The sequence below is a fragment of the Marmota flaviventris genome, chromosome 5 (assembly GCF_047511675.1).
Source record: "Marmota flaviventris isolate mMarFla1 chromosome 5, mMarFla1.hap1, whole genome shotgun sequence".
Lineage (NCBI taxonomy): Eukaryota > Metazoa > Chordata > Mammalia > Rodentia > Sciuridae > Marmota > Marmota flaviventris.
In genome coordinates, this window is record NC_092502.1 from 109740986 (window position 1) to 109763756 (window position 22771).

At 36.2% G+C, this 22771-nt stretch overlaps 1 protein-coding gene across 1 annotated transcript in view; it reads left to right on the forward strand.

The window, feature by feature from the left end:
* Iqgap2 (IQ motif containing GTPase activating protein 2) overlaps positions 1-22771 on the forward strand; it is a 296887-nt gene that overhangs the window by 242085 nt on the left and 32031 nt on the right. The window contains exons 22-28 of the mRNA XM_027927746.2: positions 5438-5587; positions 8685-8848; positions 10807-11031; positions 12413-12553; positions 12915-12999; positions 13668-13900; positions 16264-16396. Coding sequence (XP_027783547.2) covers positions 5438-5587; positions 8685-8848; positions 10807-11031; positions 12413-12553; positions 12915-12999; positions 13668-13900; positions 16264-16396 — 1131 coding nt within the window. The remainder of the gene's footprint in view (positions 1-5437; positions 5588-8684; positions 8849-10806; positions 11032-12412; positions 12554-12914; positions 13000-13667; positions 13901-16263; positions 16397-22771) is intronic.

The following is a 22771-nucleotide window of genomic DNA, read 5'->3' on the forward strand; positions in this document are numbered from 1 at the left end:
TGCAATTTAAATGTTCTATATTTAACCCTATTTTCTTTATTTTATCCTGAAAAAACTGTAGCACTTCATTTATTTAAAAATCATAGATTTGTATTTGTTTGATTCACATAAAAAAAAACTTCTACAGTATAATATATTCTAGAAGGTCCTGGAGAAAATGCCTTTTATAGCCTTAAACTGCTGTTATACCCTGTCCCCATGATGTTGTAAACAGGAAATATCTTGCCTTTCTTATAGTTTAAAATAGTGTGTATCTTGAAGAAATACAACCATGGCAGAATTCTAGATCTCTCTGAATGTTTGCAGGTTTTTGTTTTTTGTTTTTGTTTTGATTTTTAAAAAGGCATTTATTATTCACTTGATAGCACTATGAAACAAGATTAATTTTTCAAGCCAGGCACAGTGGGGTTTATCTCTAGTCCCAGTTACTCTGGAGGCTGAGGCAGGAGGATCAGTTGATTCCACCAGGGGTTCAAGTCCAGCCAGGGCCACACTGCAAAACTCTGTCTCAAACAAAATAAAAACATACACACACACATAAATAGGTAAAGTTAATTTTTTCAACTTACATTTTCAAACACCAAGTTTATATCCAATATTTATCAGAAATTAAATGATGATTATTTTAAATATGTTGTCTTTGATCTTAACATTGATGGTAGTATTTTTAATTTGATTTATGTATAAGATGACTAAAGTTTGCTTTATGGTACTACACAGGTGGGAAACAGCTTAATCAATAAATTGAGAACTATAGAATTTAACATGTAGGTTTTATAGCCACTAAAAATGTTTTTGAAGAATATTTAAGGACAGGTAAAAATGTTTCGCAATATATATAGAAAAGAAAATAGTACCTAAAATATTATGATTTCTTTTCTCTAGAAAAATTTACTGAAGAAAAGAAAAAAATTAAGTGATCATAAACAATGAAATTAATCTTCTTTATCTTCTCTTTCCCTTATTTCTCTTGGTTTTTTTTTTTAATAGTAACAATGTGTTTAGTTAGAAAAAAAAAATTTAAAGAGAAGTGGCTTAGTTCTTACAGATCTAAGCTCCCTCTTTAATACCCTTATAATTCCAGTTGTTGTTTTTTTAATTTGTTTTGCTGTATTGGGTACAGGGCCCTCTGCCACTGAGATACATTCCCATCCTTATTTATTTACGTGTGTGTGTGTGTGTGTGTGTGTGTGTGTGTGTGTGTTTTGAGACAGGGTCTCTAAGTTGCCCAGGATGGCCTTGAACTTTTGATCCTCTTGGCTCTGTCTCCCATATAATCCTTTTAAAAGAAGAATTTCTTCTGAAAATCTCAAATCAGCAGTTAGTGAAGTGACTGACATTTGTTTCAGACAAAAAGAACATCTTGGAGAACACAAAGCAATTGAAGTCAAGTTTCTTAAAGGCATAAGAGGGAAAGAATAAGTATAAATTCAGATGAGATTAATATAGAAACTAAAAGTAAATCTTTCAGTGTTATCTCTAGTCAAGAGTTTGCTATATCATGCAACAGCCCAGATTTGCAGACCAGTACCTCCTGCAACTCAGGATTGAGATTTCTTTTACTTACCTAATTATACCATTTCACTATTTATATTAGCATGTGATCTTGGCCATGTTTTCTAACCTTTTCCTCATTAGAAATATGCTTGATGATTTGTGTATATTGTATTTAACTTTCACAACAACCTTATAAACCTTCTATAAGATTGCTATTATTAAACCCATTTTTTTTTTTAGTTAGACCACTGAGACCTAGGTTAACTTGTGCAAGGTCATAAAGCTACTTATTTTTTGCAGATACCCTTATTTTTATGATTGCAAAAGTCAGGTTCTTTGTGCTAACCCGTTCCTTCTACAAAACTGTTTATATCCTAACATATTAGCTGCATGCAGATATCCTACTATGAAGGGACTGGAAAAGATGGTGACAAAAGGGCAACATTGAGATGTGGAACTATCATGAAGAAGCTAAATACTCTTGCTCCTTCAAACCAATATTCCTTTAATGTTCAATATGAATTAAGTAAGAATAATTAAGAAAATTAAGTTTTGGTTAGTTAAAGTATCTGCCTGTGTTTGTAACCCCTGTCTGGGTTGGTCCTTGTTTCCTTCTTCAAGCTTCCCAAAACAAAGCTTCCCATTCACACCAGAGCATTGTGTTAGCCAGTCAGAATTTCCTGGGAAGAAGGAAAAAGGGGTTATCTATGACAGGGGCACTACCCTTGGACCCCCCACAGACAGGCACTGGTACATCTGCACAGCTCTCCCTTCTTTCCCCCTCCTGAGCTCTGCCCTTTGCTTCCTCCGTTTCTTCATGAAACCTCTACTTCTAAAGGATAGAAATTGAGTTCTGCCCCAGAGCTTTTCCATAACCCCTACTCTGACTTCTCATCTGTAAGTCAAAAACCATTACCCTGCAACAAAACAAAGTATCCAGCTTTTAGAGTGGCTTCCATTGAAAATGTGTGGTTGGGAGGGATGTGAGGGATTATAGGTAACAAGGTTTTTTCCTACCATATATTTAAAACCAGAGTAATAGACTTAGTTTACATAACTGAGGGATTTGAATGATTTACATGTCACCAATAATTTGAAGAGGAGAAACCTGGATTAAATGGCACTATAAACCAGATTTACTCTAGCAATGTTTGGGATTTATAGATAAAGATATTAGACAGTCACCTGCCCGGACCTTCACTTACCCTGTATCCAGTGGTAAGTACACTTCCTTTCTCTTAAATCTATTTTATACATTGGCAAAGGGAGGGGGGAATGTGGCTTTCTTAGGAAATTCCATGGAAATGCAAATCAAATACCCTCTCTCTCTCCCAGTATAAATAATTAGGGTGACAGAAGTAAGTGGGTAAGTCCTCTAAGCTGAGAATGAGAAAGAATAAAATCTTTCTGTAAGCAATAGATATAACCACATGGAACTATCTTACTTATCCTGGAGCTGAAAGGCTTTATTTCTTCCTCTTGGCTGACCCCCATGAGGAGAATTGAGTTATTAGGAAGTAAGCAATTTAGATCTTGCCCTTTTCGGCAAGACCTGACAGTGTTTATTATCCCCAGGGGCAGCTGGAAATGGGGGCAGGCATATTTTCAGTCGTCAAAAGACTAGGGGAAAAAAATGACTAGGGGACTGGGGTTGTGGCACAGAAGTAGAACAGTTGCCTAGCATGCGTGAGGCACTGGGTTCGGTCCTCAGCACCACATAAAAATAAAATAAAGATATTGTGTCCACTTATAACTAAAAAATAAATATTAAAAAATGACTAGGGACTGCTTTGATATTTATTGGGAAGGAACCAAGGATCCTAGATGGTTAATAGTGTGTTCAAAGAAAAACACTATACTGCCCCAAGTACCACTGTGCTTCCTCCAAGGACCAGTGGTCAAGCTTTCCTGATGCTGACTGCAAATAGAGTTCTCTTGTGGAGGTTGGGCTAAGAGCTCAGTGAAACACCAAACATTGTTTTAGGAATACAAACTTTCTTTCCACTTACTCTTTAGGACAGCGATCCCAGTCTATAGGCAGGGATGGCACTCTAGAACAAGTGACTCCTTTCAAATGTGAGTCATGTGCCATTAGAAGGTCATGAAGTCAGCTTAGTGTGTCACAATTGGCAACAAATGGAATAGAGTAAAAATGAATTGCAAATATCAGAGTAGGTCCCAGTAGTAAGGATAAGTATTGTTTCCTATAGTGTGTATGTTCACCAACAAGAGATAGAAAATATATTTCTTACCATGGATCTCTGTAAAAACTGCTGGTAGACCCTCATCTGAAGGACCTAATCTTGGTCCTAAACTTTAAGCTTTCAAAGTGACCACTTGACAGTGTTTCAACCACATTTTCCAAGATTCCCTATAAATGATTAAAGGAGCATGATAAAGAAAATCTTTAATTCTGCTAAATATTTAGAGGATTCCTTTCCCTTCCATATCTAATTTCTATAATACTCATTTTTACAAAAATACTCTTCAATAAAAATTGTATGGAATACCACATTTTGTCTATCTGTTCATCAGTTGATGAACATTTAGGTTGTTTCTACTTTGTGCCTCTTTTAAATATTGTTGCTGTTAACACTCAGGTACAGGGTTTTGTGGGGACATATATTTTTTGTATGCTTAAATATATGCCTGAGAGTGGAATTGTTGAGTCATCTAGTGATTCTATGTTGAATTTCTGGAGAACTGCCAAATTTCTTCTGAGGGTCCCCACCATTTTTTCCATATTTTTTATTGGTGCATTATGGTTATATATAATTATGGGATTTTTGTTGCATATTTATATTTACACATTATATAACACTATTATTTGGCCAATATCACTTCCCAACACCTCCTTCGTAACCTTCCCACCTCCCACCCCTTGGTCCCTTTCCTCTACTGAGCTCCCTTTGATATATATATATATTTTTAATGAGATCCAGCTCCATCTTTCTTTTCCTTTTTCCTCTCTAGCTTCCACATATGAGAGAAAACATACAACCCTTGACCTTCTGAATTTGATTTATTTCACTTAACATGATGGTCTCTACCAACAAGCTATAATGTTTCTTCTACTTCATTCAAATCCTCACGGATATATTCCCTTTTTTGTGATAGCCATCCTAATTAGTGTGAAATGATATCTCATTGTAGATTTGATTTGGATCCCCTGATAAGCAATGATGTTGAGTATCTCTTAAGGTGCTTGCTAGCCATTTTTATGTCTTTTTTGGGAAAATGTCAATTCAAATCCTTTGTCCATTTTTTTTTTTTTTTACTGAGTTATTCATCTTTCTATATTTTAGTTGTAAGAGTTATTTATTCTGGATACAAGTCTTTTATCCAATACAGGATTTGCGAATATTTTCTCCCATTCTGTGAATTGTCTTTTTATTTTCATAGTAGCCTTTAAAACACACAAAGTTTACATTTTAACAAAGGACAGTTTTTTTTTTTTTTTTTTTACTTTTGTCACTTATGCTTTTGGTCTCCTATTTAAGAAACTATTGCCTAATCTAAAGTCACAGAAATGTATGTCTGATTTTTCTTTCAAAAGTTTTATAGTTTGGGCTCTTATATTGTATTCTTTGATCTCTTTTGGTGAATTTTTGTTTATGTTGTGAGGCAGGAGTCTGACTTCATTCTTTTGAATGTGGACACCCAGTGTTCCAGCATTGGTTCTTAAAAAGTATTATTCTCTATTGAATTTTCTTGGTGCCTACATTAAATCCTAGGAGTAAATAAATACAGCTTCAGAGAATACTTGTTACAAAAGCCAAATTCACCTACAAGGCACATTTCCTTAACATTTTCTGTTCCTGTTTCTTAATGAAGGAAACATGAGAAATTAAATTTTCCAACTGAGTGTGCTTCTGGGTGTAAAGGGATGAGGTAAATAGTACCAGAGTGCAAAACAGTAATGTCCTGAAATTCTTTACAGGATGTAATCTCACACAGAACAAAACTGAATAAGAAAAAAGGAGGAGAAATGGAAATACTGAATAACACTGAACACCAGGGAATCAAAAGCTTGAGTAAGGAGAGGAGAAAAACACTAGAAACCTATCAACAGCTGTTTTACCTTCTACAGGTGAGCACAATTTATCTTTCACTATGAGTTTTGAATACACATATTGTTGTGTTTGTGGTTTATGGTGGATCTTTCCCCACACTTCAGCAATAATGACTTGCATGTTTTGAGCCCTTACCAAATACCAAGTGCTGTTTTAAGTGCTTTACACATATCATCTTACTATGATTCTGGGAACCAGGAGACAGTGAGTGCTATCATTTTCCATTTGCCAGATGAGAAAACGGAGACACAATTATTAAATGGTAAGGTGAAGGCTTTGAAAACCAGGCAGTTTACTTCAGGGTCCATGACTGTATTATACTACAGTGATCTGCAAAAATATGACTATATTATAGTATGTGATCTGCAAAAACGGTATAGATCTAGTAATGACACAGACTGTTAACCATGAAAAAAAGCTAAAATAACTGTGAAAAACAGATGTTTACCAAAACCGGCCTGCCCTTATTTGAGAGAAAGAGCAAGAGGCTTGGGATTAGGAAATAATGAACCTTTTGTATTTCATTATTTTCATAGCATAACTGTGATATAAATGAATTGTAATTTTCTATTGCTTCCAGAGTTCTGGTAAGAACTATTAGGTTTAATTGGTTATGTTTGCCCTTTAATGGACCAGTTCTTGTTTTGCTTGACAGTAGATTTACCCCATCCACCCTACTAACACATAAAATTAATCACAGAGGAAACTGAGTAGGTAATGGTAAAAGGTCCAAGCCTCTGCTTCATCAAGAAAACTTTCCCATAAGAGGATCAGTAGTTCTTTTCTTGTGAGAGTCCAGTTTCCCTTGCTGTGGGTCATTGATTCCTTCAAAGCCTGGAGAAGCCTGAATCTTTGCTTGAGGATGTCACTGATATAAAGAACACATGATAGAAACCATAAATAAGGATGTGTCTATCCCAATTGAGTGACTAAATGTTAGTTTCGGTAGATGTTACTTTAGGTTCAAAAATTCTCTACTTTGAATAATGAATAGGAAAATATCTTCTTCAAACAGATGTAGGTGCCTCAGATGGCCACCATGTGGCAGCATAGAAACAAAAATATAAATACTTAAAATTGTGGAATCCAAAAACCTTTGCAGAAACAAAGTAGGCTCGCGTTATGCAGGGAAGGTTTTATGTCTGATTGATTTCAATTAGTAGTCAATCACCAGTTGTAAATCTAATCTTAGGCACTTATTATTTTTTACATCCATGAAAATCCAAGCTTATGTAGGTTAAGATTTAATTTTTCTAAATTTACTATAATCAGTCATAAGAAAAGTAAAATTTAGCCACTGGCCTAGGACTTCTTACCTTGTTGTAAATAAGGCCTATTAGTGGAATGAGAAAAAGTACAGGAACATGGTTAGAATAACTCCATTGAGTTTTATGCCCCAAATTATCCCAAACTAATAGTCCCAGGGCAGGACCATTCAGTTGTACGAAGTGAAATGTCTCTTATGATTTTTCTCCACCTTTTCCTCTATCTTTTTTTTTTTTTTTTTTTGAGACATCAACCTAAAATCAATGTAGAAATTTTAGAAGAGCAAATGGGTTGGGCATTGCCCTTTAGCAAGGAGTCTCAACCACAGCATCAGGTCAGCTAGTAAAGGTTTGCTTTGGGTTTATTTCTTCAGTAGCAGCCTAAGCTTTGAAGATTTGGGGTCACCTGAGGAGAAATGGCAAAATAGCCTTCTTTCTTTAGTCCTATAGTGAGTTTCCTTTCTCGTAATTTCCACCTGTTTAGTGTTAGAAAAGAATCATTACAGAGCTGTCAAGAAAATGTTGTCCTGAGCTGCTGCTTCATAAAATTTTAACCAATTATTATGAGCTCAAAAGTCAACCTAAGTAGTAAGTAAACCAAAATTTGGATTTTCTTGAAACCCTTAAAGCCTAATTAGTTGCTATAAAATATACTAGGTGAATACTAGCTTTCAAGCATGTAAATTAAACATTCTCTTTTCTTATCAGAAGGAAAATGAAGCCAGGCATGGTGACACATGCTTGTAATCCCATCTATTGGGGAGGCTGAGGCAGGAAAATTGCAAGTTCGAGGCCAGCTTGGGCAACTTAGCAAGACTCTGTCTCAAAATTTTAAAAATAAATAAAAAAGCTTGGGAATGTAACTCAGTGGTAGAGCATTTCCTTAGCATGTGGGAGCCCCTGGGTACAATCCCCAGTACCAAAAAAAAGGTGTGTGGGGGGGTGATGATGATGAAGAGAGGGAGTCTTAAATTTTTCTGAATGAGGGGTCATGATTGTGACTTAGTGGTAGAGTGTTTGCCTAGCATGTGTGAGGCACTGGGTTTAATCCTCAGGACCACATAAAAAAAAATAAAATAAATTTATTTTTAAAAAAGTGAATGACTTTTTGACTTTAAAATCTTCAAATTGTTTTCTATATGAATCATTTCCTCTCTAAATAGTATTATTTCTCTTTGAACCTCTGGCCCATTGGTGTAGCTGTTGAGGAAAATCCTATGACTGTGAAAGCAGGTGCCGAGTCTAATGAACTCCATCAGTGGATCAGGGCTGCACATCAGTTGTTCTGAATTACTGTCAGTCTTTTAAAATCTCTTTTGCCAATTTTTTGGTCATGTCCTTCTGGAATTTTCCTCAGCAGATCTCCTGACCTTCACCCCTCTCTACAACCTCCTCACTTCCCTCTACCTTCTCACTCCTCAAAGAGCAGCATGGCCATCTCATTGTCTTCACATATAACCTAGCCTTTTTCTTTCTAGTCTCAGAAGATGTTCTCTTTATTTATCTATCAATCACTCTAGGCCAGTCTGTATTGCCTTAGTTCATTCTTGTCAGTCTTTTTGGATACCAGATTCCATGGGCTCAACCCCTTCTTCTTTATATATATTTAGTAAATATATATAACAGGGTATAACAAATCCTATCATAACTAATATAGCTACCTTTATACTATAGTATTAATAATATTATCTGATACCTCTTAAGGTTATGTATCAGGTATGTGTTTATATTGCTCTTAATGACATTGTCACTAAATAGCAAGGAATTAGATACTGCTTTCTGCTTTAATAATTTATTAACCTACAGTGTGTGGGGGTTTTGTGTTTTCTTTTTCCCTCTTTCCATTTAGACAAACCCTTCATACTTGGCTAAGCTGATTTTCCAGATGCCACAGAACAAGTCAACTAAATTTATGGACACTGTTATTTTCACACTGTACAATTATGCCTCTAATCAGCGGGAAGAGTTCTTACTCCTCAAGCTTTTTAAAACTGCTCTGGAGGAAGAAATAAAGTATGTATACAAACATGTATGTAAAAATACCAATGCATAGGTCCTTTTGTTAGTGGTGACTGTTTCAGGTTTATTAAAGTAATTTTTAAATTATTGTGGTATGTTACTCATGCATATTAAAATATATGAAATTTCTTGAAATTAAAATAGAATCTCAATGGATGGTTTCATTTTGGCATTGTTAGAACTGTTCTGCAGTTCAGCTTTTTCCCACAGTGATCCCTTTTCTAGGGCTAAATTAACTTTTTATTTTGTATGTCTACAACAATTGGAAACCAAAAGCTTATTAACACTCAATGAGAAAATGTATTTTATCAAAACTCTCTAAGAAATAGAGCTATAAATACGTGGGATGCAGATCATGATCATGATCTCTGCTAAAGTTCTTAGCTGCTCTTGCTAATTTATTCTCTCTTAGCTGATGTAAAGAGTGTGCAGTTAACTGTAACAAATGCTCCCCGCCTCCAAAAAATAAATAAATAAATAAACCATGAGAAATGTCCTAAGCCAAGAGAGACCATAATTGGCTGTCTAATTTCTTGGGAGCTTATGCTCTGCTAGTTCCTCTGTGTTTCTGAAGCAGATGAGCCAGGCAGCCCTGCCCAGGGGGTGTCTGTAAGCTGGCATAAGAGATAATGAGGCATGAGAAGCATAATGCCCTGCAGTGGGGAGTGTGTGAGTACTAAATGAGCGACAAATGCAATGTAGCAGACTAGACAGATGGAAGGAGGCGCTCCCTCTAGGACTACTGAAGCAGATTTTATGGAAGAGGAGGAGCTGCTTGACCCAAAACTTTGAAGGAATAACTACAGCTTTTATAAGATGAGATAGAGAAATAGTGGTGTAAAAGGCACTCATTTGAGAAAGAGATAAAGCAGGAAAGATGGGCTGGGGACAGATCACTGGAGACACAGAGTAGAAGCCCAGGTATTGAGGTTCTGTTTACTTTCTGGGCAGCTGTGAACAATTTCTGAGCAGGGTATTGGCATGACCACATTGGTTTTCTTAGAAGACGGATCTACCAATAGTGTACATAGAGGATGAATTGAAGCTACACAGGTCAGAAAAATGGAGTCAGAAGGAAAAAAGATACAGCTTAGAATTAACACACTGAGTTTGAGCTATAGGTGGAGAACACAGAAAACATGTAGGAGAAAGTTGGAAATGTCAGACTGGCCCCTGGGGAGAAGGTACAGATTAGAAATTGAGGTCAGAGAACAAGTCCTAAAAAGAATGGTGGTTGTGCCAGGTGAGTGAATTCTGAGGGGACAGCATCAGCCAGTTATTTTGTTTGACCACTGGTTTCATCCCATTTATACATAAAATTAGTCAAAAAGGGAAAGAAACCAGAATTTAAAACTGGAGGAGAAACCAGCAAAGGAAGTAAAAAAGAATAGGTAAGATAAGAACCAGGAAAGGGCACTGTCAAGACCCTAAAGGGAAAGAAGTAGAAAAGGGAGGAGGAGTGGTCAAGAGGGAGGAGGTCAAGGGGTTAGACAGAGGGAAGAGAAAAGAAGTCATGAAAAGCAGCTATCAAAGTCGAGAAGAGCTTTCTCAGCCATGCACTGTGCCTAGAAGCTGCATTGCAATGAGTTGAGTGAGATCTGAAGGTGTAGAGACGGTTCATTTGATCAAGAAAGTTATTTTTGAAATGTGATAACTGGAGATATTACAGTCCTTGTATAGTGTCACCCAGTATTGTTGGTCTTGGTTCATTTTCAGTTCATACCTGCCTCCTAGATTAAAATTGAGGCTGAAACCTTATTTTTAGATCCTTAAAATGTTCAGATAAGAAATACATCTTACAAATATTTGTTTTTATTAAAATCACACCAACCTTGATCTTCATGGAAAAAAAAAAAAATTAAACTCTAAATGCTCTTGCCTGCCAGGGAGACATTGTTGAAAATTCTATCCATAGAATCAAACCATTTAATTTTGGGCTGGGCTTTGTTTAGGTCGAAGGTGGACCAGGTACAGGACATAGTCACCGGTAACCCTACAGTCATCAAGATGGTGGTCAGCTTCAACAGAGGTGCCCGAGGACAGAACAGCCTGCGCCAACTTCTGGCTCCAGTGGTAAAAGAAATCATTGATGACAAGAACCTGATCATCAATACCAACCCTGTAGAGGTGTACAAGGCTTGGGTGAACCAACTAGAAACACAAACTGGAGAAGCCAGGTAACAAAGTCAGGAACGATGGTTTTTCACTAACGTTTTCTGATCATTTTTACATATTCATTGATATATATTCTTCAACTCTGTTAAGCCAAAAAAAATTTACTGTGAAAAGTCAGTTTTCAATTCAAAATATTCGCTCCTGCATATTCGCTCCTGCATATCTCATATTCTTGAGCTTTTGGTCATCTTGATACTAAGTGGTATTTTCAAACTTCAGAATCAGTGGCTCCCCAATGCCACAAATATTGTAATCTTCTCCCTTGTTTATCCCTCATGTATTACTAACCCTAGACCTAGATGTAGTATATGCTTTCTCTTCACCTGAGGAGAATCCTGGTTTAGTTACCAAGTGAGCAAGTTCTGTGCACAACTATTAAGAATTCAGTTAGATTGGCTTATTCTGGGTGGTTATTTATGGATTTATTCAATCCTAGCTTTTAATTTCTTGCAAAAGTATATCTTGTAAAATACTTAAGATATGACAGAGAATTATATGGGTGGTTGTCATAGCACTCTAAGAGTGAAAATTCAGGAAAAGTCAAAATATTTAGCTTTGGAGAATTTATTAAATGATTGTGATGGTGATATAGATGCAATTAGGAATAATATCCCATTATCTTTTTTAAAATTATTGGTTATATATATCTCACATATACATCTGTATATGTGATCTGTATAGAATGAGTATATGTAATCTGTATAGAATGAGTATATACACAAATTGCATCATACATATGAATATATGGGTCCCATACACACATGTATAGAGGAGGACTTGGAAAGTTAGGCAGATGTATGAAAACTGGTTCTATGTATTGTTCTATGTATTTTTTTTTTTAATTTACTTCAGTGTACTTTTTTTCTGTGATGAACACATATTACTTTTAATAATAATTCAGATTTTTAATGCAAAGAAAGTAGGAGCCAGGGTATGGTTCATTGGTTTTATTTGGTGGTTGTTGTTTGTTGTTGTGCTGGGGATTGGACCCAGGGCCTAGTGTATGCTGCTTGGCAAGCACTCTGCCTCTGAGCCATATCCCCAGCCCAGTGGTAAAGCCCTTGCCTAATGCACACAAGGCCTTGAGCAATCCAATTTCTGCACCATACCAAAAATAAATAAATAAATAGATAGATAAATAAATAAAATTTTTCTAATTTCAAAAGAGCCCAGAGGGTGTCCTGGAGTCCCTCCTGCTCCACTGGTGGCAGAAGGCATATCTGACACTTCACTTAGCAGAATCTTATTATTGGAATCAAGTGAGCAACATCCATCCAGTTCACTTACAAAAAAAAAAAAAAACTGAACTGTAGAGCCAACTTGGCAGGAATACTAATATTTATACCTAAGGCTCCAGTTAATTTAAAGTGCTTGTGTTTTCAGCAAGTTGCCTTATGATGTGACCACAGAACAAGCTCTAACGTACCCAGAAGTGAAAAACAAACTGGAGGCATCCATTGAGAACCTGAGAAGAGTCACCGACAAAGTCCTGAATTCTATCATTTCCTCCCTTGATCTACTGCCGTAAGTTGGATTTGTAGCAACTTTGGCATTATTTGCTGAAGTTCTCAGAATCCTGTGTAAGATAAGCCCCTGCAGTGAAGATAGATGTTCTCCTCACGTTGTGCTAACTATTTGAAGAGGATCACATTTTCCTTTTAAATTCACAACTATTCTCTAAAGAAGAAATGATATTTTGGTCATAGCCACAAATACTGCTCAGTTATTATCGTCAGTGGAAGTCCTGTGATTCCATTACCATCTCATTTTATGTTTACTTTTTAGGAAAACTGCTCAGCTTTAGTTGACTGGAACAATTGCTGTTTGTTTCTTCCTCACTTAGCCTTTTTCCATTATTTTCTTTTGTCATCTGTTCTGTATGTAGTTATGGATTGAGGTATATAGCCAAAGTACTGAAGAATTCGATCCATGAGAAATTCCCTGATGCCACAGAAGATGAGCTATTAAAGGTAGATTTTCAAGGGTACTCTCACCATAGCTTCTTTTTGGGGGTCTGACCAAAATTACCAACATACCATTTTGTAAGATTTTTTTTAACCTCATGTATGACCATTTATAATAAGCTGCAAGACTTCTCTTTCTAAAGACTATCAGATTATTGATTATGCTAAGGTTAACTTAGAAATCTTAGACATGACTGCAATTTTTTGTATTAGAACATTTTGGGGGCGATTAGCATATTTTTCACCAAAGATAGTTTTGTTAACTATATTAATGTGTGGTTGTATCACTGCCTTTACTTAATGCTTTGTTAGGGTACACATCAGAAAATGATCTGCACAGGGTATGGTGGCACACACCTGTAATCTCAGCAACTTGGAGGCCTAAGGCAGAAAGATCACAAGTTGAAAGCCAGCCTCCGCAACTTAGCAAGGCCCTAAGCAACTTAGTTGGACCGTGTCTCAAAATAAAAAAAAACATTAAAAAGTCTGGGGATATAGCTCAATGGTAAAGTCCCCCTGTGTTCAATCCTTCAAACAACAAAAAAACAGATAAAAACGGAAAATGATCAAATGATCTGCTTTCACTTGGGAAATGTGATGAATATGCACTTTAATCAAAAAACTCTTAGATTTTTCTCTCTTAAAAATGGTATTTTTCTTTTGCATTACCTCAGATTGTTGGAAATCTCCTGTACTATCGGTACAAGAACCCTGCCATTGTAGCTCCAGATGGCTTTGATATCATTGACATGACAGCTGGAGGTCAGATCAATTCTGACCAAAGGAGAAACTTGGGGTCAGTGGCCAAGGTTCTTCAGCACGCAGCCTCCAACAAGCTGTTTGAAGGAGAAAATGAGCATCTCTCATCTATGAACAATTATTTATCAGAGACATATCAGAAATTCAGGTGAGAGGGGATGTTAGATTTGAAGAAACATGCAAGAAGGTGGGCAAGAACAATGTGTGCCTGGAGCTGGTATTGTTGGGGTGGAAAACAGGGGCCCCAGTGACTCCATGCATTTCTTCTATCAATTGCCACTGAAGGAAGGAGAAGGGAAGGAAGAGCAGGCTGGGTTGCTGATGCCCAGGCGTTTCCTCCCCACCCCTAGTATTCCTGCCACACTGATTGCTTCCTACATGTATGATTTCTGCTATTGGCAAAATGAAATGCTTACTCTTCCTGGTTGTTACACACTTGTACTACTTAGAATGAAACATTCAAACTAGTCGATTTCTGTTTTGTTGAACGTAAGAGGGTAACTTTAGAAAAGACTAAGTTGTTTTCCCCGACAGGAAGAATTTGCCTTATCTGCAACAAACAACAGGAGGAAATGGAGTATTTTGTTTTGAAAGGTTGGGAAAATCCCAGATTTTATATTTGTAGATGATTATGTGTGCATGTGGGCTCTCCTATTCTCAGCCTTTCTTAGTTATCTAAGTAAGATTTAATAGTATTGACTTTGTGTTTCCAAAATATCACCCTGATCATTACACAGGGAGAATGGAGTGAGTCAGCAAGGTTTACTCCCCTGTCAGGAAGCTCTCTGATGAAACACTTTCATCTTGGCATTTGTTTGTTCTCTTGTCTACAGAAGATTGTACAAGTGTTACACAACTTCTACCTCCTTCTGTCTTCATTAGGAGACTAATTGCCCATTCTTCAATTTCCTCTGGGTTAATGACTTGATAGTTCATGATCACCATCCCTATCTGGAAATTTTAGCCTTTTGGGAGAAAGTTACCCCAGTCCTCTGCAGCAAATTTTAGCTTTTTAAGCTGCTTGTTTTTTCTTTCTTTCTTTCTTTCTTTCTTTCTTTCTTTCTTTCTTTCTTTCTTTCTTTCTTTCTTTTTTTTTATTGATTGCTCAAAATATTACAATGATCTTGACATATCATATTTCATACCTTTGATTCAAGTGGGATATGAATTCTTATTTTTACCACGTGAAGCTGTTTGTTTTAATTCTGCTCAGTGACTGAAAAAGTACTATCCATGGCCCATATTTCTTGCAAACTCTTAAATGTTGTTAAAGCTTCCCTTTCAGTTCCTTTTTTTCTTGAATTATTATCAGCCATCCATAGATGGTTCCCAGCTCTTCATTTAAAAAGAAAAAACAACCCCAAACACCTCCCCTTGCCTCATCTTGAATTCATCCTTTTTCTCTTCCACTCATATTTATTCTTTGTGTGTCTCAATTTACCGTGAACAATTATAACCAAAACAGAACAGGGAGACCTATTGTCATGGGGAACATGATTCCCCACCACCACATGACTTCTGCCGTTTCACCTCCCCCAACCCAGGGTTGGGAAGGGAAAAGTCATTTCTGGTGGATAAGTCTTGAGTGCTCTTAGGAGAGATTTCAAGGATGATTTCAGATGTCTGAAACATTTACAACTGTATAGAAAAACACGCACACACCACCTGTGCTAAGGTCATTTGGAACTTCTCTTAAACTGACATCATAAGATGCTTGTCTCTTTTTCATATCTCTGTCTATATTTGCCATAGTTTAAATGGTAGAGGTTTTTAAAGTATTACAGCATTTTCCAAATTTGTATGTGTAGCTTTAATAGTCTTCCCATATGCCTGCAACTATTGCTTGAATCAAGCAAGAATGAAGTAGTCTTAACTCCCATTTCTGTCAAGGTGGTAGTTAGGGTGGTGTAGACCCAGAACTTGTGCCATTTAAAGTTGTAAAATTGATAAATTACCTTCTGGGTTGTATTCTTTACAAAGACTTGATTCTCAAATCAAGAATTATTCATCTTAGGGCTGGAGATGTTATTCAGTGGTACAGTATGTGCTTTCATGCACAAAGTCCTGGGTTCAATCCTAGCATACAAAATTAGAATTAGTCTTGACATTTTTATTGAAACATCCAGAACTGTGGGGGAGGGGAGAGGGGATACTGGGAATGAACCCAGTGTGTCATGCATGCATTCTAGGCAGGTGTTCTACCACTGAGCTACATTCCCAGTCTTTTAGAGACCATTTTTAAATGATAACATGATTTGATCACAGTGATTCATAAATGGGACCTCATGCCCCTTTTATTCTCCTGTTCTGTTTGAGGAGCTGGGTCTACCATCCAGAAACATGGATGGGCTCTCATAGTCAGGAGCCAGACTGAAAGAAACTATAAACATCTCCCTCAAAGTATGGGATGGAGAACAAAGTACTAGCCATCATTAAAAATTCCTACTTTGATAAAGCTATTTAAGTCACAGATTTGACTGTAACATTAGGCTTTTCTTCACCCTTTGTTAGGAATTACTTCAAAGAAGCATGTAATGTCCCTGAACCAGAAGAGAAGTTTAATATGGACAAATACACAGACTTGGTGACAGTCAGCAAACCAGTCATTTATATCTCAATTGAAGAAATCATCAACACGCATTCAGTAAGTGGGACTGAGGAGGGGTCTTGGTAATGGACCCATGGTTCAGATGTCTATTCAGTTAAAAATGCTTGGTCTCTATAGGACTTGGGGGTACACATATGCTAATACTCATATTCTTAGTCCTAAAAAGCCCTCCACTATTTATTTCCTAACTTTTAGACATTAATAAAAACTCCTTTCCTTAAACAATAGAGGTAACTTCAGACATAATTTGTTTGCAAAGTCAGATTGTAAATATAGCATTTAGGCCATGAACAGGGAAAAGCCCTGGAGTTCTCTCACTAGAGCCATACTGCCTAGATCCACACCTGTTTCTCCCCCTTTCATAAGAGTCTCAGATTTTCTAGTCTTTTTCTAGAGAAGTGAGAATGTTCTCCCTATTTTGTTGTTTGGGTATATACTATGCTTGATCCTAGCCAAAAGACCAAAAAGCAATGTAAGGTTTAGACATAGGAGACAGAAAATAGGCTGTTCAAGAAAAACAAGAAACCACCAATAGTAGCCTCCTACAAAGAATCATTTCCATAATAGGAGACCTAGAATAGCCAAAGAAATCCCTAGCAAATATATGAGAAACCCAAAGCAAACCTCATAGTAAATGGGGAAAAATTGAAAGCATTTCCTTTAAAATCTGGGATAAGATAAAGGTATCCATGCTTTCATAATTAATATAGTCCTAGACATTCTAGCTAGAGCAATTAAACAAGAAAAGAAAATGGATAAAAATAGGAAAGGAAGAAGCCACTCTTTGCACATGATGTGATAATATATACCTAGAAGATCCAAAGAACTCCATGAAAAGACTGCTAAAGCTAATGTATTTGGCAAAGTGGTAGGTTACAAAATCAACCTACAAAAATCAGTAGTTTTCCTATATGCCAACAATAAGTCTGCTGAGAAAGAAATCAGGAAAATAATTCACAATAGCCTAAAAAACAAACACAAAAACCCTAGGAATAAATCTATGAAAGACCTCTACAATGAAAGCTATAGAACATTTAAAAAGACCTCAGAAGATGAAAAGACCTCCCATGTTCATGGATTGGCTTGGCAAAATATTCTTTTTTTTTTTTTTTTTTTGCTTTTCTCATGTAACTTCCTTAGGCAAAATATTCTTAAAATGGCCATATCTCCAAAAGTGATACATGGATTTAATGTGGTTCCCATCAAAATATTGATAACATTCTTCACAGAACTAGGAAAAAAACTATCCTAAAATTCATTTGGAAGAAAAAAAGACCCAGAATAGCCAAAGTAGTTTTAAGCAAAATAAGCAATGCTGAAGGCATCACAATATCTGACTTCAAATTATACTATAGAGCTATAGTAACAAAAACTGCATGGTACCAGCATAAAAACAGACACACAGACCAGTGGTAAAGAATAAAAGACACAGAGACAGACCCTTACATCTACAGTCATCTGATCCTTGACAAAGGTGCCAAAAACATACATTGGAGGAAAGATAGCCTTTTTTAAAAATGGTTCTGGGGAAAAAATGGGATATTCATACATACAAGAATGAAACTGGACCCTTATTTCTCACCCTGCACAAAAATCAACTCAAAATGGACCAAATACCTAGAAATTATATCAGAAACTATGCAACTCCTAGAAGAAAATATAGGATCAACACTCCAGCATATAGGCACAGATAATGATTTTCTCAATAGGACCCCTAAAGCTCAGGAAATAATACCAAGAGTTAATAAATGGGAAGGCATTAAACTAAAAATCTTCTGCATGGCAAAGCAAACAATTAGGAATGTTAAGAGAGAACCCACAGGGAGAAAATCCTTGCTATCCTTCTGACAAAGGATTAATATCTAAAATATAGAAAGAATCCCAAAAAAGTTTATGCCAAAAAAATTAAATAGCCCAATTAATAAATAGGCAAATGAATTAAACAGACACTTCTCAAAAGAAGAAATACAAATAGCCAGCAAACATGAAAAAATGTTCAACATCATTAGCAATTAGGGAAATGCAAATCAAAACTATACTGAGACTTCATCTTATACCAGTCAGAATGGCAGTCATGAAGAATACAAATAATAATAAATGCTGGTGAGGATGTGGAGAAAAAGGAACACTTTTACACTGTTGGTAGGATTATAAATTAATACAACCACTTTGGAAATCAGTACAGAGGTTCATCAAAAGTCTAGGCATGGAAGCACCATATGAACCAGCTATACCACTCCTTGGTATTTATCCTGAAGAATTAAAGTCATCATACTACGGTGATACCTACTACCCACGTTTATAGCAGCATAATTCACAATATCCAAACTATGGAACCAGCCTAGGTATCTATCAGTGGATGAATGGATTAAAAAATGTGATACACACACACACACACACACACACACACACACACACACACACAATGGGGTTTTATTCAGCCATAAAGAAAAATGAAATTGTCACTTATGAGAAAATGGATGGAGCTAGAGACCATTATGTTAAGTGAAATAAGTCAAACTGAGAAGGTTGAGGGTCATATATTTTTTCTCATATGTGGAAGCTAGAGAGGAAAAGGAAAAGAAAGGTAGAAATAGATCTCATGAAAATCAAAAGGAGATCAATAGAGGAAAGGACCAAGGGGGATGAGAGGGAGAAGAGGGAGAGAGGAAGTACTGGGAAGAGATATTGGCCAAATTATACTATTGAATTGTGTATTATGTGGATATACAAATATATAGCAAATCCTATTATTGTATAGAACTATAATGCACCAATTAAAAATGTGGGGGGAAAAAGAAAATTACAAAAAAATACTGTTCTACAATAAAAAAGAAAGAAGGAAGTTTTGATCAAGAAGAGCTGTGCAGGGGCTGGGGATATAGCTCAGTTGATAAAGTGTTTGCCTCACATGCACAAGGCCCTGGGTTTAATCCCCAGCACCAAAAAAAAAAAAAGAGAGAGAGAGAGAGAGATACAGGAGGCATCACAATACCTAATTTCAAATTGTACTACAGAGCTATAGTAACAAAAACAGCATGACGTTAGTATCAAAATAGACATAAAGAACACGGGAATAGAATTGAAGACACAGAAATAAACCCACCTACTAACAGCCATCTGATACTTGACTAAGCTGCCAAAAATATAGAAGAAAGCTTTTTAACAAATGAGGCTGGGAAAACTGGACATCAATATGTAGAAGAATGAAACTGGATCCCTATCTCTCACCATGCACAAAACTCAAATGGTTCAAAGACTTAGGAATTAGACTACAAACTTCACAACTGCTAAAAGAAAACATAGGGTCAGCCTTCCATCATATTGGTGCAGGTAGAAAGACTCTTTAAAAATACCTCTGAAGCTTAAAAAAATAAAACCATGAAACAGTAAGCAGGATGACATCAAATTAAAAATCTTCTGCATAGCAATGATTAAAAAACATGAAAAGAAGGCTGGAGTTGCGACTCAGTGATAGAGTGCTTGCCTATCATGTGTGAGGCACTGGGTTCAATCCTCAGCACTACATAAAAATAAACAAATAAAATAAAGGTATTGTGTCCATCTACAACTAAAAAAAAAAAAGCATGAAGAGAGCCTACAGAATCTTAGTCAGATGCTCCTCTGACAGGAACTTAATATCCAGAACATATATATATATATATATATATATATATATATATATATATATATTTTTTTTTTTAAAAAAAACTTAACACCCCAAAAGCAAATAACCAAATGAATACATGGGCAAAAGAATTAAACAGACATTTCTCAAAAGAAGAAATATATGGCCAACAAATATATTTAAAAATGTTCAACATCTCTAGCAAACAGGAAAATGCAAATCAAAACTACACTAAGATTTCATATCACTTCAGTCAGAAAGGCAGTTATCAAGAGTATAAATAATAATAAATGCTGGTAAAGATATGGGGGGAAGGCACTCTCATACATTGTTGGTGGGACTGAAAATTAGTACGACTACTCTGGAAAGCAATATGGAAATTCCTCAAAACACTAGGAATGGAAACACTGTATGACCCAGTTATCTCACTCCTTGGTATTTATCCAAAAGAACTAAAATCACCATACTATAGAGATACAGCCACTTCAGTGTTTATAGCAACACTATTCAAAATAACCAAATATAGAATTGGCCCAGATGCCTGTCAATAGATAAATGGATTAAGCAAATGTAGTATATATGCACAATGGAGCTTTACTCAATCACAAAGAAAAATGCAATTATACCATGTGCCGATAAATGGATGGAACTGGAGAACATCATGCTAAGTGAAATAAGCCAGACTCACAAAGTCAAGGGTCAAATATTTTCTCTCATATGTGGAAGCTAGAGAGAATCAAAGGAAAGAAGGCGATGGGGAATGGATCAGATATCATAAAGATATCTCCTTCTAATCAATGGATTAGAAGGAGATTGAGAGGGAGGAAAAGAGAGGAAATGTAGAAAGAATTTAACAAAATCACATTATGTGCATATAGAAATATACCACAGGGAATTTCACTTTTATATATATATGTAGAAAGCATCAATCAAAAATAAATATATGATGGGCTGGGCTGTGGCTCAGTGGTAGCGCACTTGCCTGGCACTGGATTCAGTTCTCAGCAGCACATATAAATAAATAAATAAGGTCTATCAACAACTAAAAAATATATATTAAAAAAATACATGAGTGAAAGGAGAGTAGGAGGAGGGAGGAGTGAAAAGCAGGGACAGATGGAGTAAATCAAAACCAATGCATGTATGATTTTGTCAAAATGAACCCAACTACTGTGTATAACTATGATGGTCTTTAAAAAGAAAAAAAAAATCACTTCCACTGTTCTGGGAATTCCCATTTCTTAGAAGCAGATGATTTTGCAGTCTGTGCTGTCATAATGTCTCCATCTGGTTCTCATGCAAACTTCACCACCATCAACCATTAGTTCTCCACAGTGGCACTGGGAAGGAATGAGGAAGCCATAGAGAGCTTTTCAATCATTTAAAATGAAAAGAGGAGCCAGGCACTGAGGGGTTTTGTTTTGTTTTTAAAAGACTAATTGGGGCTTTTTTGTGTTGTTTTAAGTCTAATCAGAAGTATGGGTTTTTTTTTTAAACATTTATTTTTTAGTTGCAGGTTGACCCAATACCTTTATTTTTCTTATGTGGTGCTGAGGATGGAACCTAGTGCCTCGCATATGCTAGGCAAGCACTCTACCTCTGAGCTATAACCCCAGCCAAAGAAGTAGGTTTTTTTAAAGAATAGTTTCAGACTTCAGTAGTCAAAGCAAGGGTCCTCAGGATGTGTCAGAAATATCTCCCAGGCCTCCCCCAAATGAGTCTTTATTCTAACAATATCCCCAGGTATTTTGATGCACATGAAAGTTCTGGATGCCTCTGTTACAACTACAGGAAAACATAATAAATACACACCTCTCAAAGATCATGCTCCTGTCCCTCAAACCAGATATACTTACAAGTAGCAAACTGGACACTTAACATTTCGATACCTACATTAAACTTCTCTAAAAAATGAAAAATTAAATGTTAATTTGGAGGAAATATTGGATCTAGTTTTGATTTTTGTCTCTCAGGGCTGACACAGGGAACATCTCTGACATTTACAACAAGCTCTTAATAAGTATTGACTAAATGAATAAACCATCCTCCTTTTCTCTAGAAGTTCCTCAAATCTCAAAACCATTCAGCAAGGTACCATGTACAAAAATAATTTTCTAATGAACACATAGGCTCATATCTAAACAATGACCCATTTGTCTATTTTTATGGTATATGATCCATCTCAAATATGGACATCTTGATTATATGTTTGCAGAAGGCAGTATCCACATTCAGAAAAGATAGTGGGGAATTCTCTTTCAGAGGGAGTGATTGTTTCTCATGGATAGCAAAGAGAAAAATGTTCTTGTATTAATTTGGTCTTTAAGGAGAAATAGTTTCCTTTGGTTAACAAAGATTGAAAACAGAATGCAGTCCTGGGAAACAGCATGAGGCTGTAGTTCCTTGGGGGTGTTGGGTTGAAAGCAGATGTCATGTGGGACAGTGTGTAATGGCAGAGACTGTCCTGTTTACTGTCTAAGGGTGGAGGCGTCTGCTGCGGACCTGCCAAACCCTTGGCCACGTAGTTGACCCTCGCTGTCTAGGGAACATGTGGAATTTCAACATAAGGTCTTTAAGGAGACATTTTCAGGAAATGTTTTTGTTCCACAAATTACAGAATAAAGGGGTAGAAACTAATCACCTAAATCATCCATTTCCAGATATGGCAGCCAAATCAGCTGGACCGTTTCTAAAAAAAAACAAGTACATAAATTTATCCATCCTGCTTTTTTTTCTTTTGTTCTTGTTTCTGATATATTTTACCCCAAAATGCCATTATATGC